The 22,621-nt window shown below is 39.0% G+C and overlaps 1 protein-coding gene across 1 annotated transcript; it reads right to left on the minus strand.

Annotated features, from left to right (window-relative positions):
* Nucleotides 1-2,407: 2,407 nt before the first annotated feature.
* Nucleotides 2,408-6,454, minus strand: LOC131004453 (putative late blight resistance protein homolog R1A-10). The gene is made up of 3 exons (XM_057931149.1): nucleotides 5,913-6,454; nucleotides 3,029-5,223; nucleotides 2,408-2,667 (listed from the first exon to the last, which is right to left on the minus strand). Exons 1-2 carry the CDS (start codon nucleotides 6,297-6,299, stop codon nucleotides 3,049-3,051), a joined length of 2,562 nt encoding a protein of 853 aa, XP_057787132.1. The 5' UTR covers nucleotides 6,300-6,454; the 3' UTR covers nucleotides 2,408-2,667; nucleotides 3,029-3,048.
* Between the last annotated feature and the right edge of the window lie 16,167 nt (nucleotides 6,455-22,621).

Genomic DNA, 22,621 nt, shown 5'->3' on the forward strand with positions numbered 1-22,621 from the left:
TCAATCCATTACTCAATTCTTAATTAATAAAAAAGTTGCAAGTACACATTTTGCATTTGGAATACAGAGTTATTACTATTATATTTGTATTTTAGTAAAAAAAAATGTCTAAAATGTATTGAAGGCCTCAAAAAAAGATTCGTAGAAGTTCAACCCCCTCAAAAAAATCCTAGCTCCGCCAGTGTTTATAAGATTATTTTTTGCAACCCCAATTTAAAAATCCCAGATTCGCCACTATTTGATCCATACAATGAGCACATCTTAATCTCCGATAGGGTAATCAACAGACTAGAGAGAAATCTCCGATGATGTGCTGATTCTCTTGTATGTTCACACAAAATTCCTAGACAAAGCATTCTTCCACGTTGATTTTCTAACCTGGGCTCACTCGAAATGCGTAGCAGAACCGGGAGTGAGAGAGTCGTGCCGTTTTGCAGGGAATTGGATCGTAAAGGTGATCTGTGAGAGCGTGCCATTAGACATGTACTCATACAAAGAATCATAATCAGAGAGACTACGGACCTTAATTAATTAGTGTTTCAATCTTCGCCGCAAACTGTCTGCATTCCCTTGCAATTGGTTGGAAGTTGATGAGACACCGCCCAAGTAACAGACCCAATAATATCAATGAGGCCTTTGTAGACTTTGCTAAATCCACTCTTTCCGATCACCTGTCCACTTTTCAAGACTGCACAATCTATACCTTTCCTTGGAATTCCTCATGAACGGAACACTTAAAACCGAATTTATCAGTAACCTCCTTCAGCTCATCAGTCGGAATCCGAGGGATAGTGACCATCTGCATGTTAATTTGACCTTAAACTCATCTGCTTAAATGGCAGTGACAACAAAAGTTGTTGTGCTTATGCAGCAACTGATCCATTCTCCATCCTATATGAAGTAATTCAATCAAAGTCTAGTACTATTATTAGCCTTAACGAATTCCTTTAACGTTAATGCTACTCAGTTTCCAAAGAAGCAAACACAGCGATATCTGAAGATATTTGACCTTTTCTAACGAGCATTGCTTTAGAACTACAGTGAAGTACGAGATGAAACCCTCTAGTTTACTAGCAAACGGCCTCTTTAAAAAGATATAACTCGTGTTTTTAGCTTATATATTTGTCAATAACCTGTCCTTTTTAATGATGATATTCTTGTTTGTCGTTGTGGCTCCTGTTCGTTATTGTGATTGTGTACTGCATGAGTTGCATGAGATATGTTCTGAGGCAGAAGTTAAAGTATAATGATACTTTGAGGACTGAGATACAAAATATGTTTTAGTATGTTAACTTTGTTGTATGCTGCTGAAGAACACGTTTTACTCAGCTGAGCCGATGATCTCAGCTGTTGGTCATGGGTGCTGAAGATCATGTTTTAGTTGGAGCTGTATATATATATATAGCTTTTATCTTGTAGATTTTTAATTTACTTAGATTCAATCATATCAAGTCCGAGTTTCTTTGTGAAGGGAATGAGGTTCTAGAACAGATAGATATCTCTGGGTTGAGAGTAGTGAGTTCTTGCCTTCAATATCCGGATTCTGTAACCTCCATTCTTGTTTTTAGTGAATTGATCGTTGTTGACCTTCTGTGGACGTAGACTCGTAAGAGTCGAACCACGTACATCCGGTGTTGTTTGTGTTTTGGTTTGAGTTCGATCAAATCTGTCAATTAGATTGCGATTTTCATCTCAAGTATTAACATTTATGTACAACTAGCAGCTGATAAGACAGTGCAGGCATCAAACCTGTGAAGGGTATGAACAATGAGTTATGACTTCTCTAGATTTCTTAAATATTTTTGCTTACCATTAACATGCCAAAAATTGATAGTGCTTTCTGTGGGCTGAACACCAAATTAAAGCCTAAAGATATCATTGAATTAAGGGAAAATTGCACCTAAATACACAAACTTTGCTAAAAATCCATATTTGACGCGAAGTTAGGATTTTATATTTTAATACACCAACTTTCGTTGTTGTCCAAATTTGACACGACCTAATTCTTAAAAATTCAAAAAACAATCCCTTTTTGTAAATAATTATACAAAGACCCACTTATGTTATAATTTGGGACATTTAAACCAAAATAAGATATTTCCTTATGAAGTTTTCTTTTAAACCATTTTAGGCATGGATCAAAGATTAAAAGAAAACATCATAAGGAAATATCTTGTTTTGGTTTAAATGTCCCAAATAATAACATAAGTGGGTCTTTGTATAATTATTTACAAAAAGAGGTTATTTTTTGAATTTTTAAGAATTAAATCGTGTCAAATTTGGACAACAACGAAAGTTGGTGTATTAAAATGTAAAATCCTAACTTCACGTCAAATATGAATTTTTGGCAAAGTTTGTGTATTTTCACGCAATTATCCCTTGAATTAATAAACAATACTAGCACAAATCTACGAAACGTATTCACCCAAATTCTACCATTTCGTGTTCAAACGAAAGTCACTGAAAAATACTAAAATGTCCAAGTCAACATGATTATTACCTCAAACCAACAGGGTAAGAGAGGCAGGGTGCAATAAACAACATTCTTAATGGAAAACAACAAAAGTACAACATTTATTCAACTACTGAAGCTAGTTTACGAGATTTGTCGAGAAGATTCCCACGCAGGCATCTTCCATAATCTCTTTGGAAACTTCTGAGTGACATCTGCAACATATAACAACATTGATAAAATATGAGCCTGAGGCAAGATATACATAGATAAACTAGTAGTACATTTAACAAAACTTATTTCATCTTAAGAAAAATAAAGACATCAAATTAAAAAAAGAAAAGAAAATGAAGACGTTGTACATAAATAAAACATCAATGTACGGAACCTCAACATTTTTGGGGGGCATGAGTCAGGTGTCTTAATAGTAAGAACCTAGTGTAAAGCACGAAACAACCAATATTGGCCTTATTCAATCTCATAACTAATAAAGAAAAATAAGAAAACTATCCTTATCAGAGATGATGATTAGAAAGCTAAAACTGTATACATGGAATAATTGATAGCTTAGCTCACCTGACAAGTGGCAACGGTGGTCATTCAGTGGGCGGGTAAATGGAGAGCGTGAATTTGGTGGCGTTCCTCCCCGGCCCTTGTTCATGCATGTGTTCTTGAATCTCGTCACGTATCCTAATGGCAGAAGCGGCTGCATGTCTACTATCGTACAATTCCAAAAACTGGAGGGTTGGTATATCAGCTAGCTGAATTGGAATTTGATCTAGTTTTTCACATCTCCGCAGCTCAAGAGTTGTAAGCCTGGGAAAGTGATGGGCGGAAGCTACCCAAACAACTAAATCTGTATCTTCAATGTACAGGGATTCAAGATGCTCAAAACCTCCATCATCTGTTACCCATTTCCCTCCCTTGAATGCGTTGCATTTCAACTTGAGCACCTCTAGCCCCTTAAGCAACCCTAGGATACGCATTTCACTCCAATCAAGCTGTGTATCAGCTAATGTTAGGTTCCTCAGACTTGGTGGAAATTTATTGGCCGGGGGAAGCCTACGCAGTTGACCTTCTGGTACGTCATTTCGTAGCTTCAGATTTTCAAGACAAGTCAGTTCACCCAAACAATCAAATGATCCAATCTCTCCATCCAAAAACAAGGATAGTTTCCCACGAATGCCCAGCTTCTTCAACTTACAAGCTCTGGCAAAAAATTCTTTCGTGCAGCTTGCAGGTGAAACCGTGGCTAGAGTTTGAAGGTTTTCACCTTCTTTGCCATGTTTAGCAGTCGTGGCCAAAGTAGCACAAACATTCGTCTTAAAATGCCTTAACTGAGTGAATTGACAAATATCTGCTTTCATTTCAAGGGTGCAACTAGTGGTATTGACTGTAAGAGTTTGTATGCTCCAAAGCTTGGAAAGGCTAGCAGGAAGAACAGCTAAATCAGAGGACAAAGTGAGGAACCTCAGGTGGACCAATCGGTACATGTCACTTGGGATTTTGGTAAATTTGATGGGAACAGCTAAAACTCTGAGTTGTTTGAAAGCTTCAGGGATGGTGGAAATTTCCGCTAGAGGTAAGCAAACTTCATCATGGGAGAAACCAAAGGAACGGACGCGAGGACCAGAAGGTTTGCAAGCAAGGAAATCCAAGATGTTGGAAGTAATACAAAGGCGATAACAGCTTGACAGGTCAGAGATGGGAGGATCAAAATCCCCATCACTAAACTGAACTTGCTGGAGGACCCCTTCTTTTCCAGCTTCAATTCTGCAATACTCGTGTAGCATGCCATGAATGCGGCATGATTTAATTTTACCATTGCTCTTGATCTTCTCGACTCTAACCAAGTTCCTACTAACAAGATCCTTTAAGTAGGATTCCGCAGTTTCCTCCAAGCTGACACTTCCCCGGGGTTGTACAAATCCTTCTGCAATCCACATGCATATCAGTGTCCACGCTGGGATCTCAAAGTCGGATGGAAACATCCCAAAATAGAGAAAGCACATCCGCAACTGGTAAGGCAGGTTAAGATGAAATATGTTACTAGTGTATTGAGGGACTCGCGAGCAAACTTTAGTCCACACCCTTATCGTAGTTGAAGATGACAAGTTGCCTTCCAGAAGAGCACGTGCCACAGTCACTATTGCTAGTGGCAGCCCTTCACACTGGTCCGCAATCAGTCTTCCGATGTCTTCCAATTCGGTGGGGCATTCAAGATTACCGAAAACCTTAACTCGAAGTAGGGACCAACTCTCACTAGGATTCAAGAAACGCACCCTGAGAGGAGACCTGTATTTGCTAGCATACCAAGCTACACTCTCATTACAACTGGTGATCAAGACTTTCCCCTTCTTAATGGACTTTGGTAGAGCAAATTGGAGTTTATCCCAATCATCAGTTGAAAGCACATCGTCCATGACAATCAAGAAGTGTCCGTCCTTTAGATATTTAGCAACAAGTTGGGCTAACTCGACCTCATTTTTGTCATTAATATCGTCTGCGAGCGAGGGGATGTGCTTCAAAATGGCAAAAAAGACTTCCTTCATCGTGAACTCACTCGATACATCGATCCATATACGGATAGGGAATTCATTAATGACATCATGATCAGCATAAGTCTTCCATGCGAGTGCAGTCTTGCCTATTCCAGGCATACCAACGATGGTGATCACATCAAGCTCATTAGTTTCTTCAGTCAGATAACTTTTTACTTCTTCTGTCACATCTTCCAAACCCACCACTAAATTGTCTCTAATCGGGGGTTCCTGTTGGAATTCAGGATCATCATTAAATTCAGAAAGCTTAGGAGAAGAAAGATACATGTTTTATTTTAATGACTAAATTTATGTACTCTTTTCTAGAGTTAATTAATTGCATTTAAATCTTAATTTGCACAGTAAACATGACTTTTATCATTTATGTGTTCTTACAATACGAGTCAAAACGCGGGGACTATTCTGTCAGCCAAAGACAAATTAATTAAAAGTAAGTAATTTTAGAAATATAAATCCACAAGAAGTAAACATAAAAGCTACAGAAACTGATCTTGTGGAAAGGTTAACTGCTCAGGTAGCTTTCCGGTGCAATGGTAGGGCGAATATTTCAGTGACTATAAACATTTTAGAGTCGATTAACTTTCAAATTGGTAAAAAGTTGCGAAATTTCAATGATGAAGTCTTAAACCTTTTTTTAGGAATAAAAGTCGTTAACGATGCTTGAAGGAACTTTAAAAGTAACCATTAACTATATATACCACAGGCAGCCTAATTTGGTAAAACCATACCATATTGAGAACTTAGAACATCCGCAGGCTCGCAGCATACTTAAATAGATTAACAAGAATTAAAAATATCGTAAAAAATAAATCGAATTCCAGTTAGATTTGGTTATTGTTTGCCTAAATCACGTAGAGTATATGAGAAAGGAGAAAACAAAATAGAAAAAAATGAAGGACCTGTTTGGGGTGTTGAACAAGAGAGGTGGTGGAAGAGGCATCCCTGAAAGTTTCGATCTGGCGGAGGAGTGACTGGAATCTTTGGTCAACGCCGAGGAGGTTGACCGGCGGCTTAGCCAAAACTACTCTGCTGAAGAAGCTCTTGGACTTGTTGGTTGCAGCATTTGTTACATAGGCGTCGATGATGTCCTCCATCTCGTAAACCAAATCGCGTATTTGGAGGACTAGCGTTTGCTGCTTCTTGCCGGAGGAGTCTTTCAGAAAGGCTTTCACAAGTTGGAGATTCTTCTCCAGATTCTCCACGTCGTCCTTACAGTCCTTGATCAAATGTGCCTGGTACAGACATAGCTGCTGGAGCTTATCTAGAAGGAGTTCCACTGCTTCCATTTTGGAGCTCTCCCTCTCTCTCTCAATCGATTGCTGAACCTCAACAGATGAAGAGTTTGTACATACGTTTACATTGTAAGTTGTTAATTTGAGGATTAAAACCCCATCACTTATTCTTTGACTTTTGGGAAATTAATTTGGCTACTTACTTAATTAGCACTAGCATCTGCATCCCGATACTAATTAAAAATAATTAAAAATATATTTATTCAAAAAAGATGAGAGAAGAGAGAGAAACTATAAAACTTTAATATCTAAACAAATTTATTTTTTACATTTTAAATCAAATATTTTCAGAAAATATTCATATTAAAGCTCTTATCGTGATCTTTAATTTGATATGTGCATATTAAATATTTTATAATTAATCACATTTGACAATTTTGGAAAGAAATGTAACAACAAATAAGAAGTTAAAGAAAATAAAAATAAAAATAAAAATATATAGTTTAAACATAAACCTTCAATTTTATTATAACTAGAAAATTGCCACTCGATTTTGAAATAAATTTGAAATTGATTTCAAATTGGAAACTCTCTTTTTAATATAGTACTAGTACGCTCATCCGTGCGATGCACGGCGAAATCGAAATTAAATGACATTTTAAATAAATAAATATAAATATTAAACAAAATTGAAATATTAATAAATGTAGAATATATACGATTTAAAAATAAAATATCAATTACTCAATAAATTTCTGAATTTAAAAAGGTAATATTTAACTATGTATAAAGTATATTGATAATTATAGTTATTAATAATTCTAAATTATTTAATAATGTACACATTATTATTATCGAGTATCCCACTTAATAATGAATAAATTAATATTTTCATACACACACATAAATAAAAAAGTTGTAAAATTTTAGCAAATAGAAAGAAAATAAAATATTTTAAAATTTTAATAACCTATTTGTTTTAAATTCATTTTTAATAATTTTTATACTACATTAGAAATTTTGTTACAAACTTAAACTTAAGATGCATATTGAATATGTTTTCATAAAATCAAATTTGACGATGTTTAAAAAATAATTAAAATTAAAAAAACATAGTGAAAAAATTGATGGGAGAAGAGAGAGAAAAAATGAAAGGAAAAAAATGGATGAAGAAAACTCCTCTTTTATATATTATATAGATAGATGTGTATTAAAGAATCTACAGAAGTTTTTTTATCGTCAAATTTAGGAGTGTTCACAATTTGGTTTAAACCGTAAACCAAATCAAATCAAACCGTATTTGTGCGATTTGGGTTAGTTTACGGTTTAAAAAATATGATTTGGTTTATATTTTTGAAAAATATAAAATAAACCAAACCGTATATCATACTATATTTAAAGTTCTTATTATTGTTGTTGTTGTTGTTGTTATTAATTTAGTAATTTGTTGCACACTTACATAGTTACTTTCTCTAAGTTAAAAAAGAAAGATAGGGTCATTTCATTTATATCTTAAAATAGTTCTTAATGTGTTTCGATTTTATTATTATTATTATTATTATTATTATTATTATTATTATTATTATTATTATTATTATTAAATATCTTAGAAGTTCGATTTTTTTTATTACTTCTAAATAGGAAAATAAAAAATATAAAAAACTGCAAACCAAATCACACCAAACCATATTTATACATCTTGGTTTGGTTTGGTTTTGATATTAATACAGTTTGGTTTGGTTTAAAAAAATTGTCAAACCGTATTTTACGGTACGGTTTGGTTTGATTTTAATGTCAAACTGTACCAAACCAAACCGCAAACACCCGTAGTTAAAATTTTCTCTTTTCTCTCAATTTTTTTTTATTAAATTTTCTTTTTTCTTTAGTTATTTTATTTTATTTTATTTTTTCAAAAAACCATTAACTTCATGAAAAAAAATATCCAATATGAGTATTGAATTAAAGATTACGAAAAGATCATTAATTTGATATAAAAATTATAAAAAAAAATTGAAACAAATAAATTATTATCATTTCATGTATTAAAATTAATTTTTATTCTTTCTCATTTATCTTTAATGGTGAACATTTATACTTTTTTTCATTTTATTTATGTTGCTGAAAAAATAAGTAGGTGCCATTTATTTTCTTTTAAAAAAAATTACATGATTGTTTAATTATAATTATTTTAATTATTTTAATATTTTATATGAATTTATAAATAAAAAAACTAGTTATATATATCTAAAAATTAGAATTTAAATTATTATACTTAATTATGTGTACGAATTATTTCTTTATTTATATAAATATATTTTTTGTTATGATTTTATTTTTATATTACTCATATTTTTCTGATTTTTTAATTAGTTTTGAGATATTTAAATATGAACCTCTTGTCAGGTCCGAATGGTCTCGAATAAGTGTATGAGTGGGGGGGGAATACACCTATAGGCTATTTTTGAAGATGAAACTTGAAACACAAACTGACACAACCTTTTTAGTTAAAAGAGTTTTAGCAAAACAAGGTTGACGACTGATATTGAATACTCTTCAGTAAATAGTTATCAGTTAAGTCAAAGACTCTAACTGATACACGTAAAGCTTCAATCGAATTTGTTGAACATAGAGATGTTATGAATCTTACTGACTATCCGAAAATAAATCAGTTAGATTAATAACACACGCAGCGGAAAACTTTTGTTTCGAAATAACCTGTGAGATTAATCACGTTGTCAGAAATTAAGTTTCTCTTTGCAGTTAATCAGTTTTCAGTTGGAGAAGGCTTGTACACAATTAAGAATGTAAAAACTGAAAGTTGTTGTTGGGAACCTTGTGGAATATCCTAATCCTTGTTTTGATGATACCAAAATTTATAGGTCGTATTTGTAATAGACTAGAATTGTTTTGAACTCAAGTGTTAGAGTTCGGTTCTAGTTTAGCTTACGGTGTCGAAGACTGAAGAACGAAGGACTGAAGACTGCAGATACCAACTGAAGTATCAGTTGAAGAATCAGTTAGGAACTGATTACTTAATGCGCGCAATGGACTGATACTAAAGTCAAGTATCAGTTGAACATTCCTCCTCGGACTGATCTTCCAACGTTCAGAGGAAGCCACGTACTCACAAAGTACAGCCGCATTAAATGCAGAGATCTTAGGATCTTATCTCTGCAGAGGTCATTCCTATCTGGTGGTTACTTTTCAGAGACGTCACATCTCCTGTCCATCAAGAGAGCCGTTTCCACCCAGACAAGGAACCTCAAAGATTGAAGCCTCAGCCTAAATTCGAATTGCTCTCCAACGGAAGAAAACTTGATGACGCCAACGGATCTATTCAAGAGTTCTCCTATAAATAGCGCTCGAGGATCACTTCAACCTTCACCGATTCAACGACATAAGCTGAAGCTCTGCCGAAATTGCTACTCAGCCTAAAGCTTAACCTCCCCAAAGCTTGAATCGAAGAAGAGAATTCCAAAGCCAAAATCAGTCACTGCTGATTACACATATTCTCTTAGACCTTAGGCAAATCTCTGTTTACCCAGAAGCCAAAGGTCAAACTTGCTTCAAAGAACTTGTTCTTTGTAGTATAGTTGGCACTCGTTCAAACCTCCCCCCCAAAAGAGTGTTTGAGTGATTCGGAGTTCAGGAAGGTACTCTGACTCTGAGTGAGAAGTCTTAGCACGGGTTGTGCTGAGCAAGAGAAATCCGACGCGAGTGAAGCGTGGGTACTGAAGAAGGGTTTTCTTCAGTGGTACGGTTGTGTGCACCCGGCAAGCACACGGTTTGGTTTGCAGTGCGCCTGTTAAGCACTTGCGGAGTGGATTGTTGGTCTGATCAACCGACCGTGGATGTAGGAAAGGGTTTTTCCGAACCACGTAAAAGTCTCTGTGTTATTTACAGCTTTCAGTTTTATATTCTTACATGTGTTATTTCAATTGATAAACTGAACACTGATTAACTGCAAAGAGAAACCTAAAGACCAATAACGTGCTCCATTGAGGCCATTGCGAAACTAAGTTTAATTTCCGCTGCGTATGATATCAGTCTGACTGATCTATCTTCTGATAGTCAGGAAGAGTGTTATCATCTTTGTTTTAGCAAACCCGACTGAAGGCTTTATTTGCATCAGTTAAGTTCCAGCAACTTAACTGATAACTCTTTACTGAAGAGCTTTCAGTATCAGTCGTCAACCCTGTTTGGTCAAAACTGTTTTCAGTTGAACAGGTGTCTTTGTTTGCTTGTAAAGTTTCGTTTAGATCTCTGACTGAGATCCCTCTGATTGAGGAGTTTTTAAAATAGCCCATAGGTGTATTCCCCCCCTCCCCTCCATACACCTATTCGAGACCCTCTGGACCTAACAATTGGTATCAGAGCAGGTTGTTCGCAAGAACACTCTGTGTCTGATTAGGTTCTAATTGAACTAGATCATTTTTCTTAAAGGTCTCGAAAAAGTTATCTCTTTCTTTATGTGCTTGCTATCTGTTCTATCTGTTGTTATCTGTTCTCTCTTTTTTTATGGAGACTAACCACAGCAGATTATCTTCTCTACCTATGTTTAGTATTGAAAAATACGACATATGGAAGTTCCGGCTTGAAAGCTTCCTCACCGCCCAACATTGCCGAATGTGGGAAGTCATCACCAGCGGACCAATCATCATCACCGAAACCATCAAACGGATTCCTGTTGATCCACAACAAGATCCTTACGATGAGGTCCAGCCCAAGCAAAACACAGACTTCACCACCGAATAAAGGAAGCAAGATGAGCTTGACAACCTCGCCAAAAGCATCATCTCCGGCACCGTTCCCGACAAGCATGTCATGAAGATCATCAAGTGTGGAACTGCAAAGGAGATGTGGGACATTCTGGAAAGAATGTGCGTAGGTTCTGAGGAAATCAAGGAGAATAAGCTATCCATAGCTTGCCAGAAGTTCGACTCATTCCTCATGCTCAAGAATGAATCTGTCGAGGAAATGGAACTTAGATTCAATCAAATCTTGAATGAAGTTCAATCCATTTCTAAAGACAAATACACTCAACGAGAAATCAACCTGAAGATTCTTCGAGCACTGCCACGAGGAGAATGGCAGATCTACTTAGTCGCTCATCAGCATAAGCCAGGATTCAGTCAGCTCCCGACAAACAAGCTTTTCTCCGATCTCATGCAAATGAGTTCGACCTTCTGAGAAATCTTGGAATCAAGAAGGCTAGAGGATCAGACGAAGATGGTCCATCAACCTCAAGAGGAGCAGCACTGAAAGCCTCAACAAGAGAAGGCAAGAAGCAGATCAAGGAACCAACGGAACTCAACCCTGAGGACTTCTTCAGTCAATATGCTTTGTTGACTGAAAGATTCAACAAAATGGAGTCCAAGTTCCGGAAGTACAGAAGGTTCCACAAGCAGCACTACAAAGGAAAAGAAAGAGAAAGCAACTCCAGACATTCCACAGATCGAAGCGGAGAAAGGAAGTCAGCCGCTTACGACATCAAAGACATGGAATGCTTTGGATGTAGAAAGAAAGGGCACTTTCGAAATGAATGCCCTGATCTGACTCAAGCTGAGCGTAGAGAACTGAAATCCAAGAAAGATCGCAGCTTTTCGAAGAAGAAAGCGATGGTTGCTGACGATGCTGATTCTTCCAAAGACACATCAGAATCATCCGACTTCGACAGTTCCAGCTCAGACGATGAGAGCCGAGCCCTGATGGCCAATGAATCTGAAAGCGTGGCTGACAACAGCTACGACAATGGAATGAATGGCTCAGAGGTAATCTCTCACTCAAAAACTCCTTATACTGATAACTTCCTGATGCTTTCAGGAGACCACTCAGAATCTGGAGAAAGCTCATCCGATGAAACTGACGAGTTTGATCAACTCATGACTGATCATTGTCAGTTGAGGAAAATGTTCGAAGATCTCCTCAAGCAGAATCAGAAAATGGACAAGGAGATCAATGATGAACGAGCTAGGAATCAGACAATCATCTACTTTCCGGATGAAACTTGTCTTGATCAGCTAATCATGGAGAACAGCCGACTGGAAGAAAAGCTCAGAATCTCCAACTCAGAATGTGAAAGAGCATCTCATGAGATCAAGAGGCTCAATCACAAGCTGGAAGAAACAGTCAAGAACTACATGATGCAGTCTCCCATGATGAGCAACTTTCCATCGAAAGGTCTTGTTAAAAGCATTGGAGGAAAGGTTGCAGCTGACAAAGGAAAGAAAGTCATGATCGCTTCAAAGGAAGATCCTTCTGAAATCACATCATCAGAAGAATCAAGAGATCATGATATGGATGAAGTTCGCAAACGCAGACTGATGGCAAGATCAAATGTTCCACCTCTACGGAGCTACAGACGAGCAAAGGAGGCCCCCAACCAGATCATTCTACTGAGAAGACTGGAAAGTAGATTTCAGTCAAAGATCGGGGAAGGAACATCAGGAATCAAGAAGAATCTTCCTCACCAATCCAGGGGGAAGAAAGGCCACATCAGTCAGAGACTGACATCAGTTCAGTTTCAGAAGGAACAACATCCATGGAGACCAAACAATGCTGAGTCCAGTCGAGCCAAGCAACTTCCACGACGACAAGCTACTGGACATCAAATGACTCATGTTCCTCAGTCAAGTCTCCATAAGTCTGCAAAGACTCGAGTATCTCAAGAAAGATACTTCGCCGAGCAAAGAAGACCTCAACCACTCATCAGACAGAACTGCTACAAGAGTGAGGCCTTTAAAGGAATTTCTCAACAGAAGAATGTTCGTGTGCCAACTAAAGCGCCAACAACGTCAATCAGACAATCAACAAAGCGCAAGAGATCAGCCAGACCAATTCTGAAGCAGATATGGGTTCTAAAGGGAATTCGAGCTAACATCGAAGGACCCAAAGCTTGATTGGGTGCCTGAAGCAACTCTTCCTTGCAGGTCAATGTCAAGAAACACAAAAAGAAGGAAGAGGTTAAAGCTTCAATCAGAACATGGTATTTGGATAGTGGCTGCTCGAAGCACATGACGGGCTACAAAGAATATCTGTCTCAGTATGTTAAGAAAGCTGGATCTAAAGTTGCATTCGGAGATAACTCAATCGGAGAAACAAAAGGCTACGGTGTGCTCAACATGGGTAACGCCAGTATCAGTAATGTTAGCTTTGTTTCTGGTCTTAAACATAATCTGTTGTCTGTGAGTCAATTTTGTGACAGCGGTTTCACAGTGAAGATCAAGAAGGATGAATTCACTGTTAGAAACAATCAAAAGAAGGTGGTTCTGAAAGGATTCAGACAAGGAAGTCTCTACGTCGTTTCATGGGAAGACAGCCCACCAGAAACATGCCTCATCAGCAAAAGCAGCTCGGAGCTCAACTGGTTGTGGCACAAGAGACTCAACCATCTCAACTTCAAGACGATCAACAAGCTTGCTAATCATCAATTGGTAGAAGGTCTCCCTTCTATTGTGTTCCAGAAGAAGCAAGAATGTGAAGCATGTCAAAGAGGAAAGCAGACGCGAATGTCATTCAAGTTAAAGACAGGACACTTCTCTGAAAGAATTCTGCATCTACTTCACATGGATCTGTTTGGCCCTATCACTCCAAGAAGCTACAACGGTAGCAAGTACACCTTAGTAGTTGTGGATGACTATTCACGATATACTTGGGTTATCTTTATCTTCAAGAAGAATGAGACGCTGGAGGAACTGCCAAAGCTACTGAGAAGATTGAGCGTTGAAAAGGAAGTCAACATCATCAGCATCAGATCAGATCGTGGGACTGAGTTCCTCAATACTATCATTCGTGAGTATTGTGATGAACAAGGAATCAGTCATCAAACTTCTGCAGCAAGAACTCCACAGCAGAACGGAGTTGTAGAAAGAAGAAACCGGTCTTTGAAGGAAGCAGCAAGGATGATGCTAGCCGAATCAAAACCCCCCTTGAAGTTTTAGGCCGAAGTAGTCAACAACGCATGCTACACGCAGAATCGCTCCTTCCTCACTCAGAGACATGGAAAAACTCCATACGAGCTATAGAAGAATAGAAAGCCATCAATTGCCTACTTTCATGCTTTCGGTTCTAAGTGTTTCATCCACAACAATGAAAAGAAGAGGTTAAACACTTTTGATAGCAAAGCTGATCCAGGAGTCTTTCTTGGATACTCTGGAACAGAACGATCAAGCAAAGCCTATCGAGTATTTAATTCTCAAACTCTTTGTGTTGAAGAAACACCTCATGTGATCTTTGATGAGTCTACAGATGATTTCAGGGAACAAGAAGCTGAAAAGTATGTCCAGAACACTGAAGGTTCCAAAGCTGAAATCTACAAACCGAGCCCTCTACTGTCTTGGTGTGGGGACCAGGCAAAGATGAAGATACTGAGAAGCTTCAGTATCAAAAGATCAACCAAAGGTCTGAAGTTCAGACTGGAGCTAATGCAGATGGCATCAGTCAAGGGGGAACTCCATTTGCTGAAGATCAAGTTGAACGTGGTGAAGCAGCTCCAGCTCAACTCTCCCATGCTCCAGAAGGTGCTCAACACCTCAGAACCATTCTGACCGAAGAAGCCCCACCATCTCCAGAAGAGATAAAGAAGTATCGAAGATGGTTTGAACTCCACTCAAAGGAGAACATCATTGGAGAACCATCGGATGGCGTCAAGACTCGGAGATCAATGTGCAACCTCGTCTTTGACATCAATCAGAACTGCATCAACGAAGATAAGATTTTCAGCTGTTTCTTATCATCTACAGAGCCCAAGGATGTTGAAGAAGCTCTGAAGTGACTCAGTGGGTCATCGCAATGCAAGAAGAACTCAATGAATTCAACCGGAATTCAGTTTGGGAGCTTGTGGATCGACGAGACGATGCAAAGGTGATTGGCTTGAAATGGATTTTCAAGAACAAGAAAGACGAAGAAGGAAACTTTGTGAGAAACAAAGCAAGGCTTGTAGCTAAAGGATACAGTCAAGAAGAAGGAATCGACTACGACGAAACGTTCGCTCCAGTTGCCATATTGGAAGCAGTCAGACTCTTCTTAGCCTTCGCAGCTCACAAAGGTTTCAAGGTACACCAAATGGATGTCAAGTGTGCATTTTTCAATGGAGTGCTCACAGATGAAGTCTATGTGGAACAACCTCTAGGGTTTGAGGTTGCTGGACCAGAAAAGGTGTACAAGCTGAAGAAAGCGCTCTATGGATTGAAACAAGCACCAAGAGCGTGGTATGATACTCTCTCGGAGTATCTTGTTGAACAAGGTTTCAAGAAAGGATCTGTGGACAGAACTCTGTTCACTCTCAAAGAAGGAGAAGATCCTTTGCTTGTTCAGATTTATGTCGGTGACATAATTTTCGGATCCAAATCCGAACGCATGTGCAAGAAGTTTGCTGACATCATGACCAACAAATTCCAAATGTCCATGATGGGAGAAATGAATTTCTTTCTCGGATTGCAAGTCAAGCAGACCAACGAAGAAATACTGATCAGTCAATCCAAGTATGCTAAGGAACTGATAGTCAAGTTCGGTATTCAGCACATGAAATCAGTTAAGATCCCAATGAACACAAACTGGAAAGTTGATCCAGGTTCAGAAGGAAAATCTGTCTCTTCGACGAAGTACATAGAAATCATTGGATCTTTGCTGTATTTGACTGCGAGCAGACCAGACATCGCATTTGCAGTCGGGGTATGTGCAAGATATCAATCAGATCCAAAGGAAGCTCACTTGGATGCAGCAAAGCGAATACTAAGATATCTCAAAGGCACACCCAATTTAGGATTGTGGTATCCAGCAGACGACGACATCAAGCTCACCGGATATTCAGACTCAGAGTTCGGTGGATGCAAGCTTGATCGCAAATCAACCTCCAGAACATGTCAATTCCTAGGCAACAAGCTCATCTCTTGGTTTTCAAAGAAGCAGACTTCTGTCGCCACCTCCACAACTGAAGCTGAATATGTTGCTGCCGGAAGCTGCTGCTCACAAATCCTGTGGTTAGTCCATCAATTGAAGGACTATGGGATCGACGAAAAGGAGGTTCCAATCTATTGCGACAGCTCCAGTGCTATTGCAATCTCTCAGAATCCAGTTCATCACACCAGAGTTAAGCATATTGCTATTCGACATCACTTCATCCATGATCATGTCGAAAAGAAGAATATCTCTGTGGAATGGATTCCCACTGCTGTTCAGAGAGCGGACCTGCTGACCAAGGCTCTTCCAGAAGAGAGGTTCAACGATCTGTGTGGAAAGATCGGCCTCATCAACCCTGAAGAGTGATGCTGTGTTTGAAGACTTTCTCAAATAGTCATGTTGACTGGTGGTCAACCAACTGCTGAGTCTACGATCGACGATGTGGAAAGCGATGAAGTCAGAACGCTCATCTGAAGAAGAAGCCATCCTGATGATTCAACCAGGATCAAGTGGTATCGACTGACTGCAATGTTCAGTCGATCAGTAAGTATTTTAAAAGCTTACTTTTCAAATCAGTTATTTCAGTTCAGAGTTTTGAGTTTCAGTTCAAAATCTTTCTCTAACTGATCAGTTTCTTTCAAAAACTTTAACTGATTGTTGGAAAATGGAATATCCGAGAAGGACAAGTTTTTTTTTAAAGGGAAAATCTGTTTTGATTGAACTTGTCCTGATCTTTTGCCAAAAATCTTTCCAACCCCTTTTGCCTCTGTGATAAAATTTCTTGAGAACCTCATTGACATGACATAATGCAATGATGCCTCTCACCTTTTTGAAGTCTCAGTCCCCTGCAGTGACGGCGGACGTGAAAATTTCTTCAAAAATATTTTAGGCACAGTCTTCGAAAAACTTTTCATCTTCTTACGTGGTACACATCTTGTCTATTTATACCATGTTGTCTTCACTATTTTTCTGCATCAACTAACAAATCTCCACAGCCTTCACTGTGAGAAAATCCTTCAATATTTCCAAAGCTGCAGAGAAAAATTGTTCCGACTAAAGGAGAAATCTATGACTGCAAAGTCATGGAGTGGGAGAATGACGCTCACATACTTGGTCTTCACCGGACCCTTCCACTGGATCTCAACGTCTCTCCGGCGTCAAAGTTTGCTCTACCCTCACTTGTATCCAGCGAAGCGAGTGTCTTCCATCCTCATGCCTGGCGCCAAGAAGCTTCACAGCTTCTGGATGAGATTTTCCTTATCGCAGATATTGCACTCCTCCCTGGCTTGCAACAAACAACGAGACTTCTCTCGTTGTTGGCCGGCATCTTCAGCCGCACCAGGTCTATTCTTCAAAGACCATGTGCCGGTGAATCGACGGTGTTAGTCTTCTCAGCTGCCACCGACTCGATTCTTCCTTCTCAAGCCCATCTTTTCTTCTCTCTTTCTTTCCAATTCACCAACTCTTTCTTCTCCTCATAAGGCAGCCTTCTCCTCTTTCCAAGGCAGCCTTCTTCTATCTTCCGTATTCTACGTTCTCTTGTCCTCCTCCACTTCTCCGTCTCTCTCATCTCCTCACCTCATCACTGGCGTTCTCCTCTTCTGCATATCTGGACTCACCCTATTCTCGAATCTTCTCAAGAGCTTCTGAGACTAGGAGTTGGGTAACGTCTGATCATTGTCTTCATCATCAGCTCTCTTTTTTATGTTGCCAAAAAGGGGGAAAAAGTTGGAAGACAGATCATCATCTTATTTCTTGACTGAAGATAAGACTACAAAGGATCACCAGAAGTTGTAAGGACGACGTTCCAGTAAAGACCTCAACTCAACGGAAAACAAGTGAGAGTGGAACAAGCTTAGGAACATGAAGACACGAAGACAGAAGATGAAGATCAAGAAGTTCAAGGCGCAGCCAAGCAGACTGCTGGAGTCCATGGGTTTCCCATGTTGTTTTTGTTTTTCTTTTTACTCCAATGTAAGTCTTGCTCTGTACCTCGACTGATGGCTTATCAGTCTTTTATTAATGAAAAGAACTTCATTTTGATCTCAACCTAAAGACAATGACTCTTTGTCCAGACTCTGATTATGTTTTTCTATCTTCTCCTTGTTCTGTTTTAGAACTGTTTCGTTCTTAACTCTAAGTACAAGTTTTTAGGTTCTATTGTTAAGGGGGAACTGGTTTCACCCCAGTTTTAGAACTTGTACTGTGAGTTCAGTCCTTTTGTTGTCTAGAACTGCTGTGTGGTTTTGGCATCATCAAAAAGGGGGAAACTGTTGGGAACCTTGTGGAATATCCTAATCCTTGTTTTGATGATACCAAAATTCATAGGTCGTATTTGTAATAGACTAGAATTGTTTTGAACTCAAGTGTTAGAGTTCGGTTCTAGTTTAGCTTGCGGTGTCGAAGACTGAAGACTGAAGACTGAAGAACGAAGGACTGAAGACTGCAGATACCAACTGAAGTATCAGTTGAAGAATCAGTTAGGAACTGATTACTTAATGTGTGTAATGGACTGATACTAAAGTCAAGTATCAGTTGAACATTCCTCCTCAGACTGATCTTCCAACGTTCAGAGGAAGCCACGTACTCACAAAGTACAGCCGCATTAAATGCAGAGATCTTAGGATCTTATCTCTGCAGAGGTCATTCCTATCTGGTGGTTAATTTTCAGAGACGTCACATCTCCTGTCCATCAAGAGAGCCGTTTCCACCCAGACAAAGAACCTAGAAGATTGAAGCCTCAGCCCAAATTCGAATTGCTCTCCAACGGAAGAAAACTTGATGACGTTCTACGCCAACGAATCTATTCAAGAGTTCTCCTACAAATAGCGCTTGAGGATCACTTCAACCTTCACCGATTCAACGACATAAGCTGAAGCTCTGCCGAAATTGCTACTCAGCCTAAAGCTTAACCTCCCCAAAGCTTGAATCGAAGAAGAGAATTCCAAAGCCAAAATCAGTCACTGCTGATTACACATATTCTCTTAGACCTTAGGCAAATCTCTGTTTACCCAGAAGCCAAAGGTCAAACTTGCTTCAAAGAACTTATTCTTTGTAGTATAATTGGCACTCGTTCAAACCTCCCCCCAAAAGAGTGTTTGAGTGATTCGGAGTTCAGGAAGGTACTTTGACTATGAGTGAGAAGTCTTAGCACGGGTTGTGCTGAGCAAGAGAAATTCGATGCGAGTTAAGCGTGGGTACTGAAGAAGGGTTTTCTTCAGTGGTACGGTTGTGTGCACCCGGCAGTGCACCTGTTAAACACTTGCGGAGTGGATTGTTGGTCTGATCAACCGACCGTGGATGTAGGAAAGGGTTTTTCCGAACCACATAAAAGTCTCTATGCTATTTACAGCTTTCAGTTTTACATTCTTACTTGTGTTATTTCAATTGATAAACTGAACACTGATTAACTGCAAAGAGAAACCTAAAGACCAACAACGTGCTCCACCGAGGCTATTGCAAAACTAAGTTTAATTTCCGCTGCGTATGATATCAGTCTGACTGATCTATCTTCTGATAGTCAGGAAGAGTGTTATCATCTCTGTTTTAGCAAACCCGACTGAAGCCTTTATTTGCATCAGTTAAGTTCCAGCAACTTAACTGATAACTCTTTACTGAAGAGCTTTCAGTATCAGTCGTCAACCCTGTTTGGTCAAAACTGTTTTCAGTTGAACAGGTGTCTTTGATTGCTTGTAAAGTTTCGTTTAGATCTCTGACTGAGATCCCTCTAATGGATGAGTTTTTAAAATAGCCCATAGGTGTATTCCCCCCCCCCCATACACCTATTCGAGACCCTCTGGACCTAACAGTTGTAAACAACACAAAGATTTTTATGTGATTCGAAAAACACTTCTTACATCCACGGTCAGTTGATCAGACCAACAACTTCACTGGACATGTGCTTACTGGTGCACAGTAAACCTGGGCGTGTGCTTACGGGTGCACAGCAAACCTGGACAACTGAAGATCTTATCTTCAGTACCAACACATCTGGTTGGATTTCTCACTCTTAGCGCGCACTGGGCACTAAGATCTCTTCGGAGACAGAGCACTGGTCTGAACTCCTTAAAACTCAAACTTTCGATTCGGTTTATTAAAATGAGGTTCGAAATGTTGCCAACTAGATTACAAAGATCAAGTTCTTTGTAATCAGTTATACCTAGGCTTTGGATATACAATATTTGCCTAAGTTCTAAGAGAATGTATGTAATCAGTAGTGATTGATTTTTGGCTTTGTGATTCTCTTCTTCGATTCAAACTTTGGAATGGCTTTGAATGCTGAGTAACGAATTCGCCAGCGTTTCAGCTTATGTAGTTGAATCGGTGAAGATTGAAGTGATCCTCGAGCTCTATTTATAGGAGGCGTCTTGAATAGATCCGTTGGCTGAAATGGTCTTCAAGAATTCTTCCGTTAGAGAGTAATTTGAACTAGGGCTGAGGCTTCAATCTTCGAGGTTCCTTTGTTTGGTGAGAACGGCTATATTGAAGAGCAGGAGATATGACATCTCTGAAAAGGTAGTCACCAAAAGGAGTGGCCTCTGCAGAGAAAGGACGATCCTGAGATCTCTGCATTTAATGCGGCTGTACTTCTGGAGTGCGTGGCTTACTTTAAACTTTAGAGGTTCAGTCCGAGGAAGAATGTTTAACTGATACTTGACTTTAGTATCAGTTCGCTGAATCCACGTGGCTCGTATTAAATAATCAGTCGTAACTGATTCTTGGACTGGTTAGTCAAATATCAGTATTTGACTTGCCTTAATCGTTACATCAGTCGGCAGCTTCAGTCTTCAGTCTTCAATCCACCGGCTTCAGTCTTCAGTCTTTATAACAACAACTAAACTAGAAAGAGAACTCTAACAAATGAGTTGGAATATTTCTAGTCTATTACAAGTGAAACCTATTGATTTTGGTATCATCAAAACTAGGATTAGGATATTTCATTAAGTGCCCAACAATTTCCCCATTTTTGATGATGCCAAAACCACACAACAGTTCTAAGATAAGAAAAGACAGAGCAAGATCAACAAGTTACTAAACATGGTGAATAATATTCCCCCTTAACAAGATAACCTATAAACTTGCATTCGAAGGAAAAACATAACAGTTCAAACGAACTAAACAAAGACAAAACTAAAGTAAATAATCAGAGTCGGGACAAAAAGATATTGTCTTCAGGTTGAGATCAAAAGAAGTTCTTTTTATTTCTTTAAAGATAACTGATGAGAAATCAGTTGAGGTACAGAGCAGAACATACAAAAAGGTAAAAAGCATAAAAACACATGGAAACCCATGGACTCCAGCAGTCTACATGTTTGCGCCTTGAACTTCTTCTTTGATCTTCATCTTCATCTTCATGTTCCTAAACTTGTTTCTTCTGCACTTGTTTTCCATTGACTCGAGGTCTTACTGGTTCGTCATCCTTGAACTTCTGGTGATCCTTTTGCTTTACCATCTTCAGTCTTTCGAGAAGATGCAGAGAACCAACTTTAAGAAGGTTTTTCTCTGACTTATACTTTCTCCCTTTTTGGCAACATCAAAAAGAGAGCTAAGGATGGAAGCTATGATCAGAAGGTACCCAACTCCTAGCCTTAGAAGCTCGTTAGAGGATTTGAGAGGATGGTGAGTACAGAGATGCAGAAGAGGAAGACGCCAGTGGGAAGGGAGATGAGGAGAGAGACGGAGAAGAGGAAGAGGCTTGCAGATGGATAAGAGATGCGTAGATGAGGAGAAGAGGAGCGTGGAAGCGGGGAAGATGAGTGTTTGTGAGGAGAGGAAGGGTGGGGAAAAGGTAGGTATGCACAGCTCTTTGGAGATATTCATGTAAAGTGGCTATGCACACGGACCTTAAAGGGAGGAAGATGGCTTATAGATGGAGAGAGAAGGGACTAGATTGGGATGGGTGTGAGAGGCGAAAATCGAATAAGTGACAGTCGTGAGGATTAACACTGTCGATTTGCCGGCACGAGGTTTTGGATGAGAAGACCATGTGCGGCTGGGGATGCCGGCAGACAACGAGAGAGAGCTCGTTGTTGTTGCATGCCATTGAGGTGAGCAAGATATGTGAGATTAGCTTGATGACCTCCTGAAGCTGAGAAGCTTCTTAGCGCCTGGCATTAAGATGGAAGACACTCTTATCGTTGGATATAAATGAGAGTCGAAACAAGCTTGGCGTCGGAGAAACGTTGAGATCTAGTGGAAGGGTCCTATGAAGACCAAGAGTGTGAGCGTCATTCTCCCACTCCATGACTTCGTTGTCATTGATATCTCAATTGTCGGAACGAAAGTTTTCTGCAACTTTTGGAAAGTGTTCTCACAGAAGTGTCTGTGGAAAGATGTTAGTTGTAACGAAGAAAAGTTGCAAGTGTAAAGTATTTAAAATACTCCCTCCGTCCGCTAAGATTATGTCACAATTACTATATCGGGCGTCTGCCAAGATTATGTCACTTTCCTTTTAAGGCAATGGTCCCACCATCCTC

This window comes from Salvia miltiorrhiza, unplaced genomic scaffold (genome assembly GCF_028751815.1).
Source record: "Salvia miltiorrhiza cultivar Shanhuang (shh) unplaced genomic scaffold, IMPLAD_Smil_shh original_scaffold_399, whole genome shotgun sequence".
Classification (NCBI taxonomy): Eukaryota; Viridiplantae; Streptophyta; class Magnoliopsida; order Lamiales; family Lamiaceae; genus Salvia; species Salvia miltiorrhiza.

What these genes read in the sequence shown, in the direction of transcription:
- LOC131004453 (XM_057931149.1), bottom strand. Translation starts at nt 6,299, where the DNA reads ATGGAAGCAGTGGAACTCCTTCTAGATAAGCTCCAGCAGCTATGTCTG. An exon ending in TTGTTCAACACCCCAAACAG is followed by an intron (nt 5,224 to 5,912) that starts GTCCTTCATTTT and finishes GAATTCCAACAG; the next exon opens with GAACCCCCGATTAGAGACAA.